The following is a 25,516-nucleotide window of genomic DNA, read 5'->3' on the forward strand; positions in this document are numbered from 1 at the left end:
TTCAAGCATAACAATGACCCTAAACAGACCTCCAAGACGGCCACTGCTTTACTGAAAAGGCTGAGGGTAAATGTGATGGACTGGCCAAGCATGTCTTCAGACTTGAACCCAATAGAACATCTTTGGTATCCTCAAGCGGAAGGTGAAGATGTACAAATTCTCAAATATATGCCAGCTCCACAATGTCGTCATGAAGGAGTGCAAAAGCATTCCAGTAGTTACCTATGAAGCTCTGGTAAACTCCATCCCCAGGAGAGTAAAGGCAGTTCTAGATAATTATGGTGGTCACACAAAATACTGACAGTTGATATAATGTATGCTAATATTAACAACTTTCCCTGGGGGAGGGGGTGTACTCACTTTTGTTGGCAGTTGTTTATCTTTTAATGATCATATTTTGAATTATTTTGAGGGGAAAATAAATTAACCCTTTTATATAAGCGACTTTTCATTATGTCAAAGTGTCAGTATTGTCCCATGAAGAGATATGATTAAATATTAGCAGAAATATGACGGGTGTACTCAGTTTTGTGATACACTGTATATACATACACATACATATATATACATACATACACACACACATATACATCTATATACGTACACGCACACATATTCATAGACACACATATATACACACATATACATACAAACATATATTTACACACACATCTGTATATAAACACATATATATGTACATACAAACACATATATACAGGGTGTTCAAAATTTACCGTTACGAGATTCTTTTATTTTCTATATTTAACAAATTATCTATATTTTTTATGTTTTTCATGTGTATAAATCTAAGCTATAACTGAAACTTTAGTTTATATCAGAATGCCACAGGATTTACAAAAAAGAACCCCCATCGTAGAGCTATTCAAATCTGGGAAGACAGCACCTGACATAGCAAAGATCTTAAATATCAACAGAATGTTGGTCTGGCGGACACTTAAACGGTTCAAATCGACTGGTGATATTGTTAATCAACCTGGTCAAGGTATGCATATACACACTTATATATATGCATACACACAAATATACATACACACACATATATATACATAAACGCACATATATACACACATATACACGTACACACACACATATATATATGCATACACACACTCATATATACACACACATATACACATACATATTCTGTATTTTATCTTTTATTTTTATTTTTTATTTTATCATTTTATTTTATTATTATTTATTTATCTATTATCTCTCTCTCTCTCTCTCTCTCTCTCTCTATATATATATATATATATATATATATATATATATATATATATATATATATATATTATCATAATTATCTCTTCTACATGATAGAAACTTTTAAAAGATATATTAATTCTAGTTTTTTTTTAATATTGATGTTATTACACAATAATTTCATTTATTTTTTGTAAAATGAGCAGTGGATAATATGTTAATACCAATTGTATATGTACACAAAACTTACACACACAGTCTGAAACCTTATTTTGCCTCCTCTGGCAGTGTTGAGTGCCATGTGTATTCAATTTAAATAAATATCTGCTAATAGCAATTCATGTTGTCATGCTGGTATTAAAGCCATTTTACAATAATGGTGACAAAGAATCTCCAACAACTCCCACGGCTGTTTTGGCAACAATGGGGAAACTAGACACTGAAATACGAGGTAACTTCTTAAGCTAAAACAAGCACAAAAATATACTATTCACCACATCTTCATTGATGCTAGGTGCTGTGGATACTGGAGAGTTAGGCTGAGGATCTGGACATGTGGAATAAGAGAAACTAAGAGAAATTTTTATTCTAATCACATCGCAGAATGTAAAGAACAACATAGATCAGGCGTGGCAAACTCAGGATGAGTCTAATTGATGATGCAGGAGACAAATTAAAGTTGTTTAATATAATAATTGCAGAATGTGTGTGTTAATTAGAAACACACACACGTACGCACGCACGCACGCACGCACGCACACACACGCACACACACACAAGCACACGCACGCACACACACATATTAATAGAAACAAATTTATAAGGTTGCACCACTGGACATGTTAATGTTTCAGACAGATGGTCAGTTTAAACCGCAAGTCCTCGTCAGGCGACTTAAAAAATGGTTGCTTTTCTGAAGAAACCAGTCCTCAAATGAAGAAAAAGAAAAAAGTTATATTTACTTAAAATAAAATGTTATGAAATTTAAAGGGAGAGGTGTTATGGGACATATATACTCCAGACATTCAAAATAAGGGAAGAAGAAAAAAAGAAAAGAAAGAAGAAAAAGGAAAGAAGTAAGAAGGCGTATTCAAGGTTATCATTGTGAAGGGAAGGGAGTTACTAGGAAATCATTAGACGAAGAGGTGAAAGGGCGAACGAGTGTAAGGGAGTCACAGAAGAAGAGAAGGGACGTGGATAGAAAAAAGAAAAAGAAGTGGGTTGAGAAACGGTTGGGGATGTCGGGGGGGGGGGGGTAGCATGAAATGAAATCAGACTAAATAACTACCCCCATTAGGAGTCAAAAACATTTTACACACCCCCTTTTTTGATATAATGGAAAAATCCTTTCGGATTCAATTTTGGTTTCACTTGAGAAAAGGAAAGAAAAAAAAATAAATAAATAAAAAATAAGTGAACATAGGAAAATAAACCAATAAAATATTTGATTAAAGAAGTAGAATATAAAAAAAAAATATTAATTAGAATAAAATAAAGAATTAAAAGCATATATAATTCAGTATAATAATTTATAAGACATAAAATATTAGTATGTAGAGATTATAAGCTATTTTACTTAAGAGTTAGGTCATAAAGATATCAAATTATAATAAATTTATATAGAAAATTGATTTTACATTTAATTTTTCCATCACCACTAACAACAGAAATAATAATAATAATAATAATAATAATAAAAATTGGAACGATACAGAGAAGATTAGCATGGCCCCTGCGCAAGGATGACACGCAAATTCGTGAAGCATTCCATATTTTTAGCACTAGGAACAATCCCGAAAAACTTTGAAAAAAGAATGTCAGAAATTGGAATCAGAGGAATAACTGCAAAAGTACAACGACTAACGATAATGAAAACGACTGAAATATTAAGGAAAACCCTTGAATGCGGAGAATAATACAAGACAATATAACGAATAAGCGTTACAGGGAATGAAGAACACCGAAGCTGCATATTTACAAGTTCTACACCCCCCATCATGCATTCCTCCCATTGTTTCATCACCGACCCCCCCCCCAAAAAAAAATGATACCAAAGGGCCGAGAAGGGTCAATAAGGACTGAAAGACCGAGGAGTGAGCACCAACCAGACCTCGGCTGGACAAGCGCAAAGAGAACTGGGACCCTGGGGAGGCTGAGTGCCACTCAAATTCCAGTATAAACCAATGGCCACTACCAGCGAGAAATCAATGGTAAGCGGCTGTTGCGATGATGCAGATTCATTTGCAAATGCTATCGAAGGAGGTGGAGAGGAATGGACGTCTGGAGAGACTTGTCACTCAGCTTCCAGAGAATACCACAGGTTTCCAATCAGATCGTTTGTTGACTTGTATGAAAGCCAATAATAATAATAATGAAACATAATCCCCTCTGATTCATTCGGGCAGAATAAAAATATAGAACTCCCCTATATATTGTATACGTTATTGAATTCGATAAAGATTCCAGAGTTTGAAAAGAGGCGGTTGAAGAAAGTGATCGTCCAAAACGTTGTAAAACTAACAAGCAAGATGAGAATAGTAATCAACTTGAAATTATCGATCATCATCTCAAAAATTTTGTAACATGTTTTCATATTTAAAAATGTTATGTCTCTAATCAAAAATGATAAAGATGATGAAATAACTTAACGATTTGTGTAAAATTTCAATACTTTATCATTAAAAAAACTTAAAGCTTTAAAGCAATTTTTCTTCATACTGTAGTGAATCGCTTCGTAATTGATTTACAGTCTGTTAAAACATAAAAACTGAAAATACAGGTAAAATTTGCTGAACAAATGCATTTGCCCATGAGGCTAAGAATTGAATGTTTTCGCAAGACAACAAAAGCAAATTCGGATTTCATTTGAAAGACAATTGCACTCATTATTTTGCATAAAAAGAGAGAATAAAATACACCCCCAGTTTTGAACGAATTTCGTTGCTTGTTTGTTCTGTGGAAAAAAGATAGAAACACCAACGGACAAAAAAGTAATGAAGCGAATAAAATTATGCAAGAATTTATAAATTTGCTTGTTTAATAAAGCAGCATGAAAAGAAGTCAAGCCAATAATTCAATGGAGATGGAAAGAGCTTAAATGTTATCGTTTGAGTAGGAGGCATTTTTAACAAAAACAAACAAGAACCGGTATTAAGTTGCGTCCATTCATTCTGTATGTTTAGCAGAATAGACCAATGAAAATGCTAGTTCAAACTTATGCATGATAGTTCAAGGCAAATCATATTTCAAACTTTAGCATAATAAACTGATGAAAAGGCTATCTTAAATTTAAGCATTGTGATATAGTCTATATAATGTGTTCATATATTTACGAGTATATATGAATGTGTCTATTTTTCGTTTGTTGTATGATATATTTAATTGTCTCTGAGATGTTAAGTGTATATAAACAGGACATATAACATTTAAGATATATTATCTTTACAATAATAGGGGACGGATATAGTTCGCTTAGAGGAGGTCAACATCGGCCAATGGAGAAACATATCTTATCAATCTAGGTTGAGCTTGCTTTGAAAGATCCTCAGAAAAGCTGCAAATGAAGATTCATACAACCTGATGTCTTGGTTGTATTTACAGCAGCTTTATTGACCAATATTTCCCTATTGTAAAACTACATGCTCGTCTTAGATTTTTACTATTGACATTTTCTGACAGTTTCCCCTGTTTGGAGCCATTTTGGTCAGTGGACTGTCTCTCTCCCTCTGACTAACGATTGTTGACTTCCCTCTTTGACTGCCAACTCTTGACTAATTTCTACATGACTCCCCAACTACGTAACAGCATGAGCACTCCCCCCCCCAAAAAACATGTATTAAATTTTGAGTCAATGTAACTGTGATTAAAAATTAGTACAAATCATACTTGGTTCAACGTGCCGTCCGTTTCAGGAAAGGGAAAAAGACAAAAAAAAAAATGGCTGCTCCTGCTATTTATGAATTGGTGGTCACGTGAGGTAACGAGATTTGGGGGAAATATGCAAATGGGATGCGGTCGGTTTTTCAAATAAAAAGCCTCTGTCAAAGAGAGTGGGTTCCTTTAGCAGAAGTAAGTTTCTGACATATGTGTGTTGGGTTTTGATACCGAGAATTGCGAGGAGAACATAAATGTTGGGAAATATTTCTGATATGTCTAATAATACCAACAAATTTAACCGTAGCAAGCAAAAATGTTCTGAACTACTAGAAAAATCGAGAACATAAAGTTTGACTATATAATTTTTTTTTAAATCGATTGAAAAAAATGAATCATGAAAAACTTATGGACAAAGAGAGAAGTTATATGTAAGAAACGCTGTAGGAAAAGAAAATAACATGAAAGAAAGTCAAAATTCATTTAAATGTGAGAAAAAATATGACTTTGATTTATCGCTAATATATGACCAATTATATGCCACATCAATTATAGATGGATTTTAAAATATTAACAATGTTTTTTTTTATCATTAATACGTCACTATTATCAAGATCAAACGTACTCGAGGATAAGGTTTAATGATGAAGAATATTATGAGAAGATACAAAATCGTTAATGGAATGAAAAATGTTTTATTACTTATGAGGGTGGTTTATGACAAGTATTTGTTGACATTGGATTTGAAGACGGTCATGTTGCTGTCTGCAAAAGAGCAGTCCCATGGTAACGTGTTCATCAGATTGGAAACTCTCAGGAAGACAGTCTGTTTTTGAAGATTCTGCTTGACATTAGGCATAAAAAGGGAGAAAGGAAAGTTCTTTTCAGTTGTGGTAATAAGATGAGTTCTTGTTGTGAATGTCTTACAAAGTGCAACCAGAGATTGGAGCTGAGCCGAGCATCTATCAAAATAATAATCGAGCAGAGAAAGACTAGCAATGTCTCTTCTGTGGTGGCATTGTTGTCTTTCTCTACTTTATCAGCTTCAAAGCACGTGATATTAAAAATATCTACATTGGTTTAAGGTTAAATTCATGATTGAAGTGCCGAAACATGTTTTTCTAACATCAAATAACAGTAAAAGCTTAAGAGTAAAGGTGAGTTTAATTTCTGACATTTATGACCATACCTAACAAGTTATAAACGATATTCTTGGCGACATTAGAGACACAAATTATTTTTATGGTACAGTTTAAAAATTTACTATTTTGAATTGTCTGTAATTTTAATTTTAATATGTTGAAAATTCTTTCAATTTTATAAGGTGGACTCATTATTTGTATATTACTTGGTTTAGTTGGGTATAAATATCTAAACAAAGTTAATACTTACAGTAAAGAAAGTCTGAGCATAAGCTTCTCTTTTAACCATGTGGGAACGTAGGCATTCCTGGTTTAGTGTCCAGGCATGGAGTTAATGCGGTTAAATATATTGTGTTAAATCATGCATTTAAGAGATGAAACTTCTTCTGTAAAACTAGAGAGTTCTACATAATCTTCATTGTCAATCAGCCATACAGTATCGATATACAGTGGTATGGAGAGGTACATCTGAGGACTTATTTTATTTTTTTTTTTATCTTAGCTAGGAGGACAACTGAGTGATCAGAAAATCCAATGGAGACAGAACGGAGGATGAGCACAGTTGTAAGAAAAATATCTAGGAGATTTGCATACTCTCTGTCAAGGTCGGGTATACAGATGGGTTTGTGAACAATTTGTGTTAGATCATAAGCAATGGAGAAATCATTGCAATACCTCTCCTCATCATCCATCTTGTTTGAGTGGGCTAGCCATCCAACTTGTGAACATTGAAGTCTCTACAAACGTGAATGTTAGTCGAGGGACGAGCAGACAAATCTGGTCAATTTTCCCAGAGATACTTTCAATGATATAAAAATTGTTGTTATGAGAGCGACAGAAGGCAATATGAATGCAGTGCTGTAAACAAGTGCTACTTTAAAGCACATATAGGGCAATTTAAGATCTTCTCTGGACGTAGATAAAACAAAATAAATAATAATAAAATAAATAAATAAATAAATAATAATAATAACCAATTTAACATCTGTTTTACATACTGACAAGTGTTAGGCAGCTTTATGAAATTAACTTGTAAACTAACTGTAATCTCAATATAAAAAATAATTGACAGTATGCTTACGACATTTTTCATTAGTTCTATTTGCTACCAACCACTCGACACTTCTCTCGCCTTCTGTCTTTTTATAGCATCATTTTTAAGGCAGCTAATTCATTGATATGCAAAGAAGATATGCTGATCTATATAAAAAAGGGTATATGAAAATAAACTGAGGAAAAAAAGATTACTCTTTCAATAATTAGGCCCAAATAAACATAAAAATATAGAAATTTAGTACTTCCCATGAAAAACAGATGATATTTCTTTTAAAGAAACACCATTTTATCGAGTATTTTTGGTAAGAAGTACTCCGAATTTTATAATTATTCCAAATTTTATAATTACTCAAAATTTTATAATTATTCCAAATTTTATAATTATTCCGAATTTTATAATTATTCCAAATTTTATAATTATTCCAAATTTTATAATTATTCCGAATTTTATAACTATTCCAAATTTTATAATTATTCCAAATTTTTAAAAACCTGCAGATGCTAGGATTTTGCAGCAATATCTCAACTAGTAAATTTCAATTACTGATTTTCCGTAGTCCATGCTGCAAAGATTTTGTGAGACTGCTGAATGAAACTAGAAGTGATCAGCAGTTACACCTAAAGTATTCAAATGCAGAAGAACAACACAACTTCTGCACAAAAGAAGAACAAATATATTAATATGTTTGATGTTAAATGCATAAGACACATATAGATAGTAGTTATCTCTCCTTTTTGTGTTTAAATTCGAAACTGGAGCAAAATCTGGCATAATATTTTGTATAGTTGCAATTTTCACATTTTTCTGATGGTTTAGTGGATAAAAAGGTGTTCACTTATTTCTACTTTTACCTGTTGATTTCAAATGTGCTTATATGAACATCTATTGATACTTCAATGTGTGTATACATATATAGGCATACATATATACACTCACATATACACACACATATATATACATACACACACACGCATATATATGCATATATACACATATATGCATATACACAACTACATATATAGACACAAATATATATTCATATATACATACATATATATGTATATACACATATATATGCTTATACACAGATATATATACATACATATATATGTATATATACACGTATATACATACATATATATGTATATATACACGTATATACATTCATATATATGCATATACACGAATATGTACATACATATATATGCATCTACACACACGCACACACATATATGCATGCACATATATATACATATATATAAATACACATACATACAAACAGATACATATATATATATATATATATATATATAGATGCATATACACACATATACAAACACAGATATGTGTGTCTGTGTATGTGTGTGTGTGCGTGTATATATATATATATATATATATATATACACACACACACACATACACACACACACACATATATATACACACATGCACAGATAAATTTGGTGTTGTTGGAGGCCATGTTGATGTTCTCAACGTATGACCAAGTAGTTCAGCAGGTTCAGGTCAGGAGAGGAGGGAGGGGCCAGTGAGAGAAGGTACAAAGTAGTAGCACCCCTTCTGAAACCCAGCCTGGGTCTCTTTGGACTTGTGGACCAGCGCCGAGTCCTGCTGCCACACTCAGGGTCTACCAGCGGCCACCTGATTGCCCCAGGGAATCACCACACTCTCTAACACATCCAGGTACACTTTGGTGTTGACTTTCAAGCTGACTTCGAATGTGTGAGGTGGCATGATGTGGCTCTCACTTCAAACCAAACCAAAGATCATAACTGTGGCTGGAAACTTTGTTTTCATCACCTTGGGCACGTCCCTGTAATTCGTGGCAATCCCGCGATGCATTTTGAGAGAGCTGGCAATGGTCCTGTTGTCATAACTTGGATCGGTAGAGACCATGATTTGTACAGCAGCGCATCTTCGATCTCGCTCATTGAACATTGCATCACTTTCAGACATGATACAAATCTCCTGTTGCTTTTGGCATTTGTACACAACTGGCCAACTAGTTGATAGTTTGCAATAAAAAAGAAAACCGGTTTTCATCAAACGGAAATGGAATCAGGTTGTCTTTTCTATGGCAACCATTTTATTATTCCACCCCTATATATATATATATATATATATATATATATATATATATATATATATATATATACACACACATACATATATGGATACCTATAAGCATGTACACACATGCATACATATATATATATATATATATATATATATATATATATATATATATATATATATATATATATAAACATACATATGCATATATGCACATGTACATCCACATATATACACACATATATGTATGCACATACATACGTATACACACATATACACACAGTCAAATATATATATACACACACATACTCACTATTGCAAGTAATGTGTTAGAAATAAAATTGATATACACTTTCAAAAATTTTTGTAATCGAAACAAAAAATGACAACTCCTATGAAAAAAAATGTGAACAAAATCGATATTAAAATAAGTTGAGAATAAAACGAATGGGGAATTTCAGAAAAATTGTTTTTAAATTGAAAGAAATATTCGGAAATGAACTGCAAATGACAATTGATGAGTTTCTTGTGAAACTTCTTTTTATCTATTGACAATAAAAAAAAAGAAAGACAATGAAACAAGAAAGAGAAGGGAAAAAGAAAGAGAAAATAAAGATAAGAGAAAACAGAAACTGATTGTTTGGCAGTTACCCATAATTCCTTGTATATGGGTCCGTGGTTGATCGGCCATGTGTAAATCTTTGTAATAAATCTTTATATTAAAAAAAACAAAACTATATCGTCAAGCTTGAACATTGGAGTGTCGATTGTAGCAATAGCACTGAATATTAGATTCGATTCATTTTTTTATTTACAAATGAGTCAACATTTACTAAAACTAAAAGTCACTAAAGCTGGAAAGATTGTCAGTTCAACAATGATAAATGGAATGAACGAATATTTATTACTTACTAGCGGGGGTACCCGGCGTTGCCCGAGTGTTTGTTTCCGGGACGGGGGGGGGGGTTAAAAAATGTTATGGTAGGTAAGTAGGAAGGATCAAACCCGGAGTCATGAGTAAAAGTAGGAAAATAAAGTGTGAAAAAAACAAAACAAAAAGATCTGCAACGTTAACAGTTCGGCCACCAAGAAAAGTCCATTTCAGTTGTTTAGGAGAAAAAAAAAAAAAAAAAAAAAAACGACTACGGTAGGTCGGCGCGAACGTGAAAATATAATGTGAATTGTCCAGCACGCTAACCACTACGCCACAGAGCACTGCAGCTTAGTTTAGTGATTTTAAATAACTTCACATGAAAGAACTACGAAGCCAAACCGGTGTTCTCTTCTCAACTGTTCCTTGTGAACGATCCCCAAACGGTGTTAAGTGGTGGCAGGGGGAGGAGGAATTTATTAGAGAGAAAATATTTTACCACTTCCATTGATCTTAACCGATTTTGGCCGTGACTTCTCAGCAGAAAAAGTATAGAAATCTAAGATTATCGAGGAATTTGAGAAATAATAAGCCTCAGATATTGTTCTGCCGTTTGTGCATATTATATTTGCATGAAATATCTTGATTTTTAATCCTATTAATGTCAAAATCAGACGGGAAAAAATGAGTTCATTTTATTTATATAGAGAGAGAAGAGAAGAGAAGATAAGGACGGTCTATTACATTATTGATATTAGATTTTACACTATTGTCGTCTGCAGGAAAAGAATCCTATGGTAACGTTTCTCACAGGTGAGAAGTTCTCGGAAAAAAACTATGTTCATGGAAATTGCATTTGATGTTCCTATTTACTTGCCTCCCTGTGAGGGAAGAGTTAGACACAAGGGTGGTTTTTAATGTGGGGAAATCCAGCTCCTCAAAAAGAGGCACTCTGGACAGGAACTGCCTCATAAGAATTGCCTCAGTCTAGAAGGATTTCTCCTCCACTGATCGAGGTCAGAAAAGGTGAAGTGCAGCATCAGAACAGATACTACACTATGATCTTGGCCGAATGTTGCCAAGAAATTGCATTTGATGTTAGCGCATGAAGGAAGAAAGGAAAATACTTTGCAGTTGTGGTAGAGAGGTGAGTTATTGCTGTAAAAGTTTTACGAGAAAAAATAATAACGTCCATTTTGTGAAAAATGGGTTGTAGAAAATAGAAGAGATAACTCCCTCTCACTAGATTACAAAGTAGATTTTGAACTCTGTCAAGCAAACAAATAGTGCTCTGAGCATGTGGCAGCAGCACTCCAACTTTTGAAGTTATTCGCTTTCCTTGGGCCTTTCAAGCTTAAGTTTGAAATACCATTTTCATTATTTTGTGTGAACATTTTTTTGCAGATTGTTATCCTCATCTTCGTATTTGTTGCTGTTGCTTAACTACGTTTTGGCAAATACATCGTTTGATTTTTCCAGGTGGTTAATCACAACAGGAATGCTGAGTCTTATAATTGTATCCCCAGTAATTACTGCCTTCTATAGTTGTTGTCTTACCACGTTTTGGCCAACTCATCCTCTGGCCTGCTTTGGGTAGGATTGAATTGCATTTTCGAGGCCTGTAGAGCAGTAGATAGAGGCGTTGAGTCTTTACGGTTCCAGGTGAGCATTGTCTCAAGATAGTGGTTTCGATTCTACCCAAAGCAGGCCAAAGGATGAGTTAATCAAAATGTGATGAAACAACAACAGCTATGGAAGGCAGTAATTACTGGGGATGCAGCTACAAGACTCAGCATTCTTATCCTCTTACGATTAACCACCTGAAAAAAAAAGGGCAGTGTATTAGCCGAAAAGTGGTGAAGCAACTATGAAAATGAAGATAACAGTCTGCAAAAAAATAAATACACAAATTATGAAACCTCATCTCAAAGGATTAAAAAAAAAAAAAAAATAATATAACTGATTACTTCATTCTGTTTTCTTGACATTGCAAAGTGTAGTATCTGTTCAAATGCTAGACTTCATCTTTTCTGTGCTCAGTTAGTGGAAAAAATCTTTCTAAACTGAGACAATTTTTATTCATGTTCAATCCTGAGTGCTGCTTTTTCTCCACATTAAGACTGACATTGTGTTTAACTCTGCCCTTGTGAGGAAGAAAATAGGAATGTTGGCTTCTCTGTTAGAAGCAATTCCTCATACGAGTAATAACAGCCAACATTCTTAGTCAAAGTGATTCCATGGATCCGACAAGACTCAAAAACTGGTCATTGAATTTTTACTTTAGATGCTGGCAACCTTCACGTGATTCCTTTTGTGAGTACCTGATTCTGGGATAACCAATGTCAACAAAAAACAATAGTGAGTAAACAAAATTAGTAACTTATTCATACAAATTGGTTCTGCGTTTAGTATAACAATAAATTGGAATTGACTTAATGGCCAACTTCTTTAGTGGGTGATAAATAAGAAATGAACGTACCTTGTTTTCCTTTGAGGTTGTTTATTTTGTAATTGCTCTAAGTATTCAGACACCAGCAAATCCTCATAGCTGCGCATCTTAGAATTTGGTATCTTTTTCTGTCTTAATTCCTTAAATTGAGGTGTTGCATGGTTTTTAGTTTCTGCCATCATACCTGAAAAACAGGACAAAAGGTCAGCATAATATACTATATAATAGCCTATACTAATATGAGAGATGTCTGTGTGAGGATATATAAAATATATGAATAAAATGAAAACTCAATAATTTAAAAAAAACAAAAAAAAACTAAAGAAAACATCAAAATCTCTATTTTTACTTTTACTTTATTATTTTTTTTTTTTTGCATAAAGCAGACATTTGATCAAAATTTTATTTCCATTAATTAAGGAAAGCAGATTTATTTTACAAATTAAAAAATAAAACGCTCTCCCTATTATATCCTTTATTTGGGTCGATATTTTCATTTTTCCTTAGAGAGAAGAGGAGAGCATTATCTATTAAAACTATTGCATAAGAGGGTATGACCACAAGTAACCATGCGTGATAAGAACGAACCAAACAGATGTTAGGATACCTTTATAAAATAAACTGCATCTTGATGAATACTTCAGTAATATTCCCCAACCCTACCCCGTCTAAAAACGAGAAGACCACCTCGTTTCTGCTGATCGTGATTGATTAAATATTTGCCTCTAACTGGATTTATGCTGCAGTAGGCATAAAATTACAACTTATTTATAAAACAGGAAACACGACTTTTTTGCATTTCTTAAACCCTTTTGTTGTGTAAAGCAGAAATATTTGCTCAAAATGTTATTATGATTAATTGCAGGAAGCGGATTTGCTCTACACATGTGAAAAATTCTCTCCCTTTGTTCTGTGAAGTAAATACACCATTAAAAACTTCCCAACATCTCATTCATTTGGAGTCATCAGGGATCAAATTAATGACTTGGATGATAATGTCAGAAAAAAAATGCATTCTTTCATTCAATAAATATTGTATTGTTATTTAAAAATGTATGAAAATGATGTTGCATTCAGATGATATACATACTACATTAATTCTTCTATTTTTATTAGTAAATTTACCCGGTGTTGCCTGATGGTCAACTGTATTGAATATCAACTATACTTGCTCGGCGTTACCTAGGAGTCATTTACTTGTATTTTTGTTCTGCTTTTTATAATACATTTTGATTTTTTAAATGAATCATTAATTTTTTTAACAAGATTTTTAAAGCTAAGCTTAATTATTATTATTATTATTGAACCAAATTATGGATTTAAACAGCTTTCAAGTCTTTCAAATTTTGATACATGAAGATTGGCTAAAAATTGTAAAACCAAAAAATAATTTTCTACTAATAATTTAAATACTTTCGAATTTTTTCAAATTTCAAAGGGTCACAAAATAATTCACTCTTTAAATGATTGACTTATTAGTCAAGAAACCAAAATATTATGTATTTTTTTTTTTTTGTAAAATTATATAGAAGTAGATTATATAGAGTGAAACTCCAATGTGACATATCTCCATTCTATGGAGGTCAGGCGCGAATGAACACCCCATAATTTTATTATACCATATTTCTTCAAACTGAAACATAATTATCAAAGTATACTTACGCAGATAGATATGAAAAGTCTTTATTAAAGTTTGTACCTATTTCCATTCTAAACGTTTTTTTTTTAATTTTTTATTTCCATACTTTGTGGATCAGGCGTGAACGCAGACCCCACAATTTTAATGAATCATCATTATTCCAGATCAAACATACTCATTCCTGTGTCTCAATACATCTTCTATCATTATATGTGATCAGCTTTCTATAAAAGTCAACCATATAGGAGCCTATTTATGACCAGACACACACACACACACAGACGTTCACAGACGTTCAGCTTTATATTATATATATATATATTGTATTGGTAGTAATTATTAAGTGTGTCTACCAAAAGAGTGCTCAATGTTTAGACAGAGCCAAAATAAGTTAATTTAGTATCCAACCAAATGGCTACATATAGGCATACATGTTTCGGCGAAAACCCGGCAAGGGAATCGCTTCGTCAGGCCAAAGACATCTCTTGCTGTTTAAACTCAAAAATTTCCAATTTATAACTAGTACTACATCATATTTACGTCCCGTAAACAAAATGTGTCTAACACCTTCGGTAGTGTATCTAGCTAAAATATTCCCAGACGAAAACCCTAATGATGAAAAATTTTATATTGGGAGTACAAAATTAACGTTCAAAGGAAGATACTACGGGCATAAAAGATCGTTGAATAACCTAACTTACGAAAAAGATACTTCCTTATCTATACACTATTGGAAGCTAATTAGAGAAAACAAAACGCCTCGAATACATTGGAAAATAATAAAAAAGGCTAAAGCATGTTACTCTTTGCAGTCACCTTGTTTCTTATGACTGCATGAGAAAATGGAGATTACTAATTTTAAAGACCGTGACAAACTTTTAAATATAAAACAAGAATCGGCCATCTCCTGCAAGCATTTTCAGATACATACGCTTAAAAAATTATAAAACGCCTAAGTTTGTAAATAATATTTTCATAGTTTTTTTTTTCCAGTTCCCCCCGCCCTTTCTCATAATTAATTTTTTTCTATACATGAAACCATTCTAAACGTTAATTATTTTAAATATTTGTATTTTACCATCAAATAACCATACCCTATACCTAATAGGTTAAATTTTTAACTAAAGATATTTATTTCTTATTTTTTATTTATCTTTAATTGTAATGTAGTTATCTTACCATTAGTATACTTTTCATAATCGTTTAACGTAGGTTTTAATGGTCACCTCATCGAGCCTAATTTATTTAATTTATTTTATTTTTATATTTTAATCGCCTATTTCACACGTAATCTTTGTAACGTTAGAATTTACAAAAGTAATATTATACGGATACTAATTTATTTACACGTTAACCATTTATTTTATACGTAATTTTTTTTTCTTCTTTTTAATCTAGGGTTCCTATTCTACACAACTTACCTACTGAACTAGGAATTTACTAATAATATTGAAACTCTACTTGAAACTCATTACGCACTATAAATAAAATAAAATAAAATAATTAATAAATTAATATAATTGACATAATGGACGATCACATTTTAATGTATATACTTTCTTTTTAGATCCTGTCTCCCCCTTTACACGTAAATATGATGTAGTACTATATATATATATATATATATATATATATATATATATACATATATACACATATATACATATATATATATATATATATATATATGTGTGTATATATATATGTGTATATATGTATATATATATATATATATATATATATATATATATATATATATATATATAGTACTACATCATATTTACGTGTAAAGGGGGAGACAGGATCTAAAAAGAAAGTATATATATATATATATATATATATATATATATATATATATATATATATATATATATATTGATGAACATGTAACTCGGTGTATTCCTTTTTTATTTCTCTCTCTCTCTCTCTCTCTCTCTCTCTCTCTCTCTCTCTCTCTCTCTCTCTCTCTCTCTCTCTCTAATCGATATTATACATTATTTTAATCATCATGTGTAGTGTCCATTGAATAAAATTATATACGCTCTTGCACAATTGAAGATTTTTGTTAATGTTAGGTGGCTCTAGTTGGTGGATCGATAGATGCGTCCATGTGATTATTCATATGTATCTATGTCGTTTCCTAAATTCTCACAAGTATCTGCAAAGAGAAACAAGAATTATTCGAATGTATCAAACACATCTTCAGTGTTGTCTTCTGGATTTTTATGTAAAGCATTTTCATCTAATTTTGCTTTGTTGTGAGAGAGGCTAGTAGAATTATGGGCTATGTTTCTACTAGAAAGGGTATCATTTTGACGGAGGAAACTATTTAAAAGTTATACAAAATGATTAATTAAATAAAATTAACTAAAATAAAAGCGAGTAATAAATAAATAGGAAAAATCGAAAGTATGAAAAAAATGCTAAGAAAATAAGATATTTTACCGTTACACACACAAACCCTTCCTTGTTGAAAAAAATGTTCTTGTTCGGCTTGTATGTGTGTGAAATGGATATCTATTGAACCCTCACATGTGTGCATTTTGATAGAGGTTTGTTTAGTGTTTGCATCTGTATTGTTGGGTTTTGTAATTGGAGGCTAAGAGAATGTATTTGATGATGTGATTTGGGAGATTATAATGGATAGTTATTGTGTGGTTTTTTAAGCAAATTTTCGGAGTAAAAAAATTAAAACTGACTTCATAACATGATTAAATCAAAATAATGTTTTTAAAAAATGAAGAGACACGATAAGTTATTTTGCATCCAATTCCAGATTCTTTCACTGATATATACAAAAGAAAAAGAAAAACAAGAATATAAAATTAATCATTGTAAACTTATCATTTCGCTTCAGAAGTTGTCAGATCCGTTTTTAATTCATCAATCATAAAATAACAAAGCTTTTATTTTATGATTTATTTCATCGTTTCATTTGAATTCTCTTTTTGAAAGCCTTTCTATTTCTATTCAAAGTGCTATTTTCAAACATTCATAAAGATAGTTTCCATTTTACCTTCAAGTAAATCGCAAACAATGGAAAATGTTTAAAGCATGCAATGCATTTCCGGTAGCGGTAGGAAGTCGGAGTCAGTCAATAAAAAAAGTGGATATTAACATGCTGCCAACCTCAGCAAGATGTGACACAAGTTCGGAATGTGGAAATGTCCATCTAGCGCCCCTAAAGAAGGAGCACTCTGGCCTCGCAAAAATTGCCTGGGCATTCTCATCAGCATTCCCAGGTAGGGGCGCCTCAGGCAACAAGTAATAAAACTGAGCAACATAAATGGCCCATCACCTGTTGGGTTGATTGTCAAGAACGGATTTTTGACTGGTACTTTCTACCAAGTCTCCAAGCAACTGAAGCAGTAAGAAGACTCATCCTCCAACATTAAAAATAATGCAAGTCAATAAAAAAAGTAATAAGTTTTTGAGTTCCTTTCTGAAGGTTTCCGGAATTATCTCTCCCATTTTTTAAATGAATAAATGAACATATGGATGTTTTTGAAATACAGTATCACGTCTTTTATTTTTACTGATGAGTTACTACTAATCAAGGTCAAAAGCCACTCGAGTTTTAGGGTTGATAAAATGGGCACATTCTGAATTGGATGATGAAGAATATTATGAGAGAATTGGAAATGAATAAAATTAACAAAATGTGAATAGCTATATGGAACAGCTTATGACAAGTATTTGTTGGCATTAGATTTGAAGACGACTATGCTGTAGTCTGTAGAGAATTAGTCCTGTGAGAAGTAATTGGAAAGAATTTATTTATGTCATCCTCTTATGTTGCTGCTCTTAATCCTCCTACTCCTCTATTCCTCTTCTCCCACCAATTCTTGTTTCATTTACTGTTCCGCTTACCATTTAAGACAATCAATGTACAAACAAACAAGAAAGCAAGATTATCTGTTTTAATATTACATGCAATGCGCTTCACATTCATAAAACAAAGATTTGTAAGAGATTTTTCTTTTTATCAAGAGTTATGGTTTTGTTTTTTACTTCATTCCTCATCTCCTGTTGGCAAAACGCAAGGTTGAGTATCTATAGGTTTGCATGAAGAATAAACTGTTTTAGTTTTAGACAAATATACAAACAAATAAAACTTAGAATGCAAAAAAAAAGAAAAATCGAAGCTGAATCATTGATTAATATATAAAAGACAAACATTTCATGATTGGATATTGAAGAGGAGCAAATAAAATTGTGGTAACAAAATTAGTTCGATTATTTCTTGTCTATTTATCGATTTAAGCAGCAAAGAATGTTATTAGCGATCTCTTTCAGCAGCAGAATTTTGATTTAAGATGGCAGCAGAAGCAGACAGGTGTTTAGTATGCGCCTAGAAACTGTAAATCTTATTAATAACGAGAAGAAAAAAAGAAAAATATAAAATGGATCTATTGGCTTCCATCGATTCATCTCGTATCTGAAATTCATGGTCAAATCTTTTTCAAACTAAAATATATATAGGATGCTTTTTTAAAGTTTAAATTGACAAATTTACTTTCTTTAATTGCAGATTTGGCAACTATCGGTTATTTTGAGTTCAATTTGACACTTAATGAACGATTAATTTCACAAAATGAACCTGTCAACTGGCCACCTCACCCATGTAATTTAACCTCATTAAATTGTTTTCTTTGTGGATATCTAAAGTATCATATCTACGCTGATAAACCAGGCACAATAGACCACTTGGAAGACAACATTCGACACATTAGTGCCTAAATACAGCCTAATTTAATGCATATAGTTTACGAAAATTGGACTTCTAGATGGCGGAATATATGCGTAAGCTGCGAGAGGTGGGGAGCATATGACTGAAATTGTATTTAAATTCTAAATGCTAATAATTAAACTATAATACAAAATATTTTTCTGTGATTTATTTGAAGTTAAAGTTCGCACCTCTAACAAAAACACCCTTTACAAACATCATCATAATCTAAGTATATTTAAATGTAACAGTAGTCGTCCTTTGTTGACCATTAAAGATTTTTTGATGGTCTGCCAAAACATAAGCAAATATTAAGACACTTAAAATGTGTAATACTTGAATATACTTAAAAATGTTCAATTTGTTTAATTTAAATAATTACATTATGACTTTGTTACCTTTAATAGGTGCATTTCATATTCATAAAATAAGAGTTTTCTGATTATTATTATTATTATTATTATTATTATTATTATTATTATTATTATTATTATTATTATTATATATTAATGAAATTAAAAATAATGAAAAAGCATATAATATTGGGCTTGTGCAAAAATAATGTCGTTTTTTGACTTCAACTATATATATAAAAACGACATTATTTTTTTAACCAACCTGATAGTAATAATGCTATTAAAAATAAGCAAAATAGATGCAAAAAAACAAGTCTGGTTTAATCCTCATTTAAGTGAACACATTCAAAATAATATCCTTAGTGAGTTTAACAAAATAATTGATAAGAATTTCCTCCCAGAAAATAGGTTAAGTAAAATAATTAATAAGAACACAGTTCTAATAATGGTAAAATAAACAAAATAGTGTATAATAATAGGATTGAATCAGGTGAACTAAATTTGGAGAGAAAATCTAACTGTAGAATACCTAACGAATGTCCATTGGAGGGCAATTTCTTAATTTCTGAAATTGTATACAAATGCGAAGTTAAGGTGGATAATAGTATAAAGATATGCCTTGGGAGAACTGAATGTTTTTTAAGGACAGATACCGAAACCATGTTGCATCATTTAAAATTGGACCTAAAATGAACCAAATAGAGATGGGGATAATGATAGAAATAAAGATAGAACAAAAATAATTATTAAAAATAAGAAGAGAAACACAACTGCATAAGGTGATTAGGTTAGTGTTGTGGTGGCACACATTCATTTGCATATGTGAATAGTAATTACACATAAATAGGAAGACTCAGTTAGTCTGAGTGTGTGTTCACCAGAAGCCACCGAAGGCCGCCGAGAGCAGATATGTTTCTCCAGCAAAGACTCTCTTATTTGATACCATTATGTAAATACCCTGTAAATATACCTTTTCCTAATACACTTCTTATTTGATCTACCTTTGTTTGTTGAGTCGTCATTTGTATTGCTTTCTACGCTATTTGTTTCAACCTGCAAACTTAACAGTTAGGGAACTATGTAAGAATAAAAAAGAATTTGGATTAAAATATATAAGTAGATAAAGTTAGAAAGTATAAACCGAGTAAATAAAAAAAATGTAATCTATGTTTACTTGAGGTGTACCACATAGTGAATTTTAAAGAGGAAATTTTGAACAAAAAGATGTGATACAAAGCTATTTTCATAGAAATAAATTCCTGTTATCACGCTTAAAACCTAATTAAAATCAATTTACAAAAGGAAAAATTTACAGATTATGTTGAGGGTGAAATGTAAGTGTGGAAAGAGAATGTTAACTTTAATACTAAGATTTTAAAATGGTGCAATTAGATCATCAACTTAACATATAGAAACTAAAATAATTATAACCTAAATAGGAGAAATGGAAGTAATTCTAATTTTAATAACAAGAATGAAAAAAAATCTAACATAAAGTAACTACAAAATATAGAGACAAACAGATTAGGATGGGTTAAAATAAATTTAATCAAAATATAAATTTGAAGAAAACTAAGTGAGAAATTAAACTGAGATTGTTATAAAGAAGATAATGTTAGAATTATGAGTTTAAAATGAAACAAAAGTGATTAATAAATACTAAAGTCAAAATATTATAATATGAATACATGGAATTTCAATAAATTGGTAAATAAATAAATATTGACAAAATAGAGTTATCTCCCTTAGAATGTAAAGATATTATCAATGATAATGGAGAGGAAAGATAAAAAAATTAAATATTTAGATAATGATAAGAATTGAAAAGATAGATTTAAAATTGACATAACCAGTATGGGATGAAGATAAATTTTCATTATTACTATTTAAATTAACCTTTTAATTACAGTTCCTTCTTGAAATATCAAAAATCAATTAGTAGATCGTAACATATAAACAAATTTTAAACGAAACTATGGTAGATTGAGGAAGGAATAGTGGAACATTTAAATTGAAACTAGAATTTGAAGGTGTAGATTAATATTTGGGGAAAAAAAATCAATTAAATAAATAAATTGGGGAAAGAAATAATTATTAAATTGAAAGAACAAAAGATTAAATTAATATCAAAACATTGAAATATTGGTTGAAATATCATTTCAAAAGTAGAGATATGAAAATGGGGCGATTACTAAATTTGGAGGCTATCGAATAAATAAAAAAATCAAAAAGAAAATATTAGAGTGGTGTAGAGGTAGGTCCAACTGCTTGATCTCTTAAAATCGAGATTATGAATGTATTCATATATGTATAACTAGTGTGTTTTGCCGTCTGAAGAGTAGCTATTTTGGAATATTTAATTGTAATGCATAAGAAAATACACAATATGATGTTCTCATTTTATATTTTATTCTCTTGATTTTTACGAAAATATTAAATGCATGCTTGATTATGAAAATGATAATCATGAAGCTTAATTAAGTGATTTGGATTTTATTGGTATATGAACATTAACGGAATTTTAATATATTAAAATTTTAGTTAAAAAAATATTAATATTAATAAGGTATATATATATATATATATATATATATATATATATATATATATATATATATATATATATATATATATATATATATATATATATACTAGCTGTACCTGGCCACGCGTTGCTGTGGCTCTGTTTGTTAAAATGGAACACATTCCTCAAGAAAAATTGCATTTTGTATTGTTTATTTACTTTTAATATATATTTTGCATTTTTTTATCAAGAAAAGTTGTTTTTTTTCCACAAAAAAGGTTCATTTTTTACCATGAATTGTTAGATGAAAGTTTTTTTAGTTTTTTTTAGGAAAACTTTTTTTTTAAAGAAAGTTAGCAGTAAACGTTTCTTTTTGCAAACGGAATGTTTATTATAAAAAGAACACATGAATACTTTATATGAACACCGTAAATAGTTAGGTGAAAGTGTGGTGTAAATGAAGAAAAAAGAAACAAAAACGACCGACCGCGTTTTTGTGTGGCTTACCTCGTGTTCATAATGAAGAAGAAAGAAACAAAAATGGCTGCCCTGTTTGTTTATATGCCTACAGGGTGACCACGAGGTATGCAAATGAGATGCTCCTGATTGGAGATAAAAGAAGAGTGATTTGGGGAAGGAAGGCATTCTGAAGTTAGATTGCAAGCAGAGAAGTTGTATTTGTAGAAGAGAAAAGTCGGATTCGGGGAGAGAAAAGTTAAAGTTGGAGAAGTTCGTTTTGGAGTGGAGAGAAGACGTGTCAAGTGGTAACCAGAAAGTGAAAGTTTGGACAGCAGTGTCACGCAAGCGACAAGCTATTTCGGCGCATCAAGCAAATTAACATGGCTGAGTGGAGACTGAGCACTCAGATGTTGAGACCCTTTACTGGGGAGGGTGACCTGATTAAGTGGCTGGAGAAATTAAAAATGGTGGCGAAGCTGCAAAAGATAGAAGATGTGGTCACCCTGCTGCCGCTATACTTAGAGGGGGAAGCCCTCACGATTTACCAGCAGATGCGAGATGAAGACAAGGAAGACCTTGCCTTAGTGGAGCAAAGGCTGAAATTGGCCTTCGCGGAGGGCCCATTTGAAGCACTTGGCAAGCTGTCAAGTTTGAGGTGGACTGGCGAGTCCGTTGACGTCTTTGCGGCAGAGATCAGGAGACTGGCAGGGTTGGCTGGTTATGTGGGGAGGAGCCTGGAGATGACGGTAAAGCTGTACCTAGTGAACGGCTTCCCAGAGGAAATCTCTGCAAACATGCAGAGAATCACGGGGATCCATTCTATGGAAGTGGACGATCTCTTGGTCCACGCCAGAGTCCTAGTGAAAAATGTTAAAAGCCCAATCGTGGCTGCAGCTGTGAGTGGAAATATGTGCATGAGGCCTCACTTGAATGAGAGGCAGCCGGCAAGGCGACAGGAGGGGAGACCTGCCATCAAGTGTTTCCGGTGCCAGGGTCCTCATCTGATCAAGGACTGCAAAGAGTCAAGACCGGGGATCACGTGCTACCGATGTGGACAAGTGGGGCATATTAGCCGCTATTGTGTTGCTGCACGGGACCAGGGAAACGAGTGAAGGGGAGCTATTGCGCCAGTGGTTACCCCTTCTGTGGTGAAATGGCGCATGATGGAACATTGCCTCGGTTACCGGTGGTAGTCAATGGGAAGAGAGCCATAGCCCTTGTCGACACAGGCTGCACTACAACGCTGTTAGCAAGGAATGTCGCGAGGTCATGGAGCGGAACCAGGATTATTAGGACCGTGGATGGCAGGGATGTGAAATGCCTAGGAGAGACGACAGCGGAAGTAATGGTGCAAGGGGTGCCCATTGGACTGCAAGCCCTAGTGTTAAATCATCTGGTCGGTGGTGTCGACGTGATTATAGGTATGAGTGCAATTAACCGACTGGGGGGCGCTACGTTAAGAGGAGGCCAAGTGACGTTTGGACGTCTCGGCGCAGTGGGGATGGCAGTAGTGGAAGGTGATAGAACCGTCAGAACCCCAAAACCGGAGGTTTGCTGCATTGAGGACAAAGATTTCCTGGCGAAGTTTGATGGCGTGAGGTGGACGGTGGAATGGAAATGGATCTCCGGGCCCCCAGAACTACAGAATAAGGTGGGCTGCTATGAAAACACCCTGCGAGGAGAAATAAGAAAAGGATTCGAGAAAGAAGTGGAGAGGTGGATAAAAGAAGGAATTCTGAAACCGTGGACAGGGGAAGAAAAAGGAGTGTTGCCACTACTGGCGGTTGTTCAGCCTACCAAAAACAAGATTAGGCCCGTGCTGGATTTTAGGGAATTGAACAGACACATAGCCTGCCACACTGGAACGGGGATCGACGTATGTGAGGAGGTCATGAGGAAATGGAGAAGAATGGGGCGGGCCACTAAGATTGTCGATCTGAAATCGGCATATCTGCAGATCCATGTAGATGAAAAACTCTGGCAGTACCAACTGGTCCGGTACAAGGGGCGGGTGTATTGTCTGATGAGGTTAGGCTTTGGGCTGAGTTCAGCCCCCAAAATTATGACTGCCGTGCTGAAGACAGTGCTGAGCAAAGACTGTACAGTGGAGGAGGCCACTAGCTCGTACATTGATGACATCCTGGTGGAGGAGGCAGAGGTGACAGCAGAGAAAGTAAGAAGCCATGTCGAGAAGTATGGGTTAACCGCAAAACCGGCGGAGGCCCTAGATGGAGGAGCGGTGCTGGGGTTGAAACTAAGGTGAGATGGAAAAGAAAGCCTTGTCTTCGAACAAGGGAATGCAATACCCGAAGTCGGATCTGAGCTGACGAGGCGAGAACTCTTCTCAGTCTGCGGGAGGCTGGTCGGGCACTATCCTATCACTGGCTGGCTCAGGATAGCATGCAGCTTTATTAAACGACAAATAGGCACTGATGGCTGGGAAGGCCGTGTGACGAAGGAGGTCATGAACATGCTGCAAGAAGTCATTGCGAGAGTGAGGAATGAGGACCCAGTGAAAGGGAAATGGTATGTCAGCGGCGAAGACGCGGGTGTGGTTTGGTGCGATGCCAGTAACCTGGCATTGGGCGTCGTACTAGAGATAGGAGGTGTAACTGTGGAGGATGCGGCGTGGCTAAGAAAAAACAACGACTTCTCCCATATCAATGTAGCAGAACTAGATGCCGCTATAAAAGGAATCAATCTGGCCCTGAAATGGGGATTGAAAATAATTGAAGTCAAAACCGATTCGGCAACGGTAGCGTCGTGGATTCGGTCGGCAGTAACTGGCGATAAGAGAGTTAAGACCAGGGGTGCTGCGGAAATGCTGATCAAGCGCAGACTCGGAGCGCTCACCGACCTGATAGCGGAATTCCAGTTGAGAGTATCTGTTGTGTTGGTCCCGTCAGAAAAAAACAAGGCGGATTCGATGACACGCGTGAAGAAGGCCTGGCTGCAGGAGGGAAAGGAGGTCTCCTCGGTATGCTGTGCAGGGGAAGAAGTCAAAGAGTCACACGAAATGCACCACTTTGGTCGAGAACGAACGTTATTCCTAGCCAGAGAGGTTTACCCGGAGACCACCAAGGAGGAGGTTAGGGAGGT

The 25,516-nt window shown here is 33.5% G+C and overlaps 1 protein-coding gene and 1 non-coding gene across 5 annotated transcripts in view; one reads left to right on the forward strand and one right to left on the reverse strand.

Moving 5' to 3' along the window:
• The window catches only part of LOC145293168 (doublecortin domain-containing protein 1-like), a 562,737-nt gene that overhangs the window by 433,768 nt on the left and 103,453 nt on the right, over positions 1 to 25,516 (reverse strand). For all 4 annotated transcript variants that reach the window (XM_080139630.1, XM_080139632.1, XM_080139631.1 and 1 more), the window contains exon 2: positions 12,741 to 12,894. In XM_080139630.1, the coding sequence (XP_079995756.1) occupies positions 12,741 to 12,892 (152 nt within the window). In that variant the 5' untranslated portion in view covers positions 12,893 to 12,894. The remainder of the gene's footprint in view (positions 1 to 12,740; positions 12,895 to 25,516) is intronic.
• LOC145293581 (U6 spliceosomal RNA) lies at positions 2,900 to 3,004 on the forward strand. Its single transcript, XR_013869743.1, has one exon. It is a non-coding gene; the product is annotated as a U6 spliceosomal RNA (small nuclear RNA).

The sequence above is a fragment of the Euprymna scolopes genome, chromosome 14, assembly GCF_053919585.1.
Source record: "Euprymna scolopes isolate OS-2025 chromosome 14, ASM5391958v1, whole genome shotgun sequence".
Classification (NCBI taxonomy): domain Eukaryota; kingdom Metazoa; phylum Mollusca; class Cephalopoda; order Sepiida; family Sepiolidae; genus Euprymna; species Euprymna scolopes.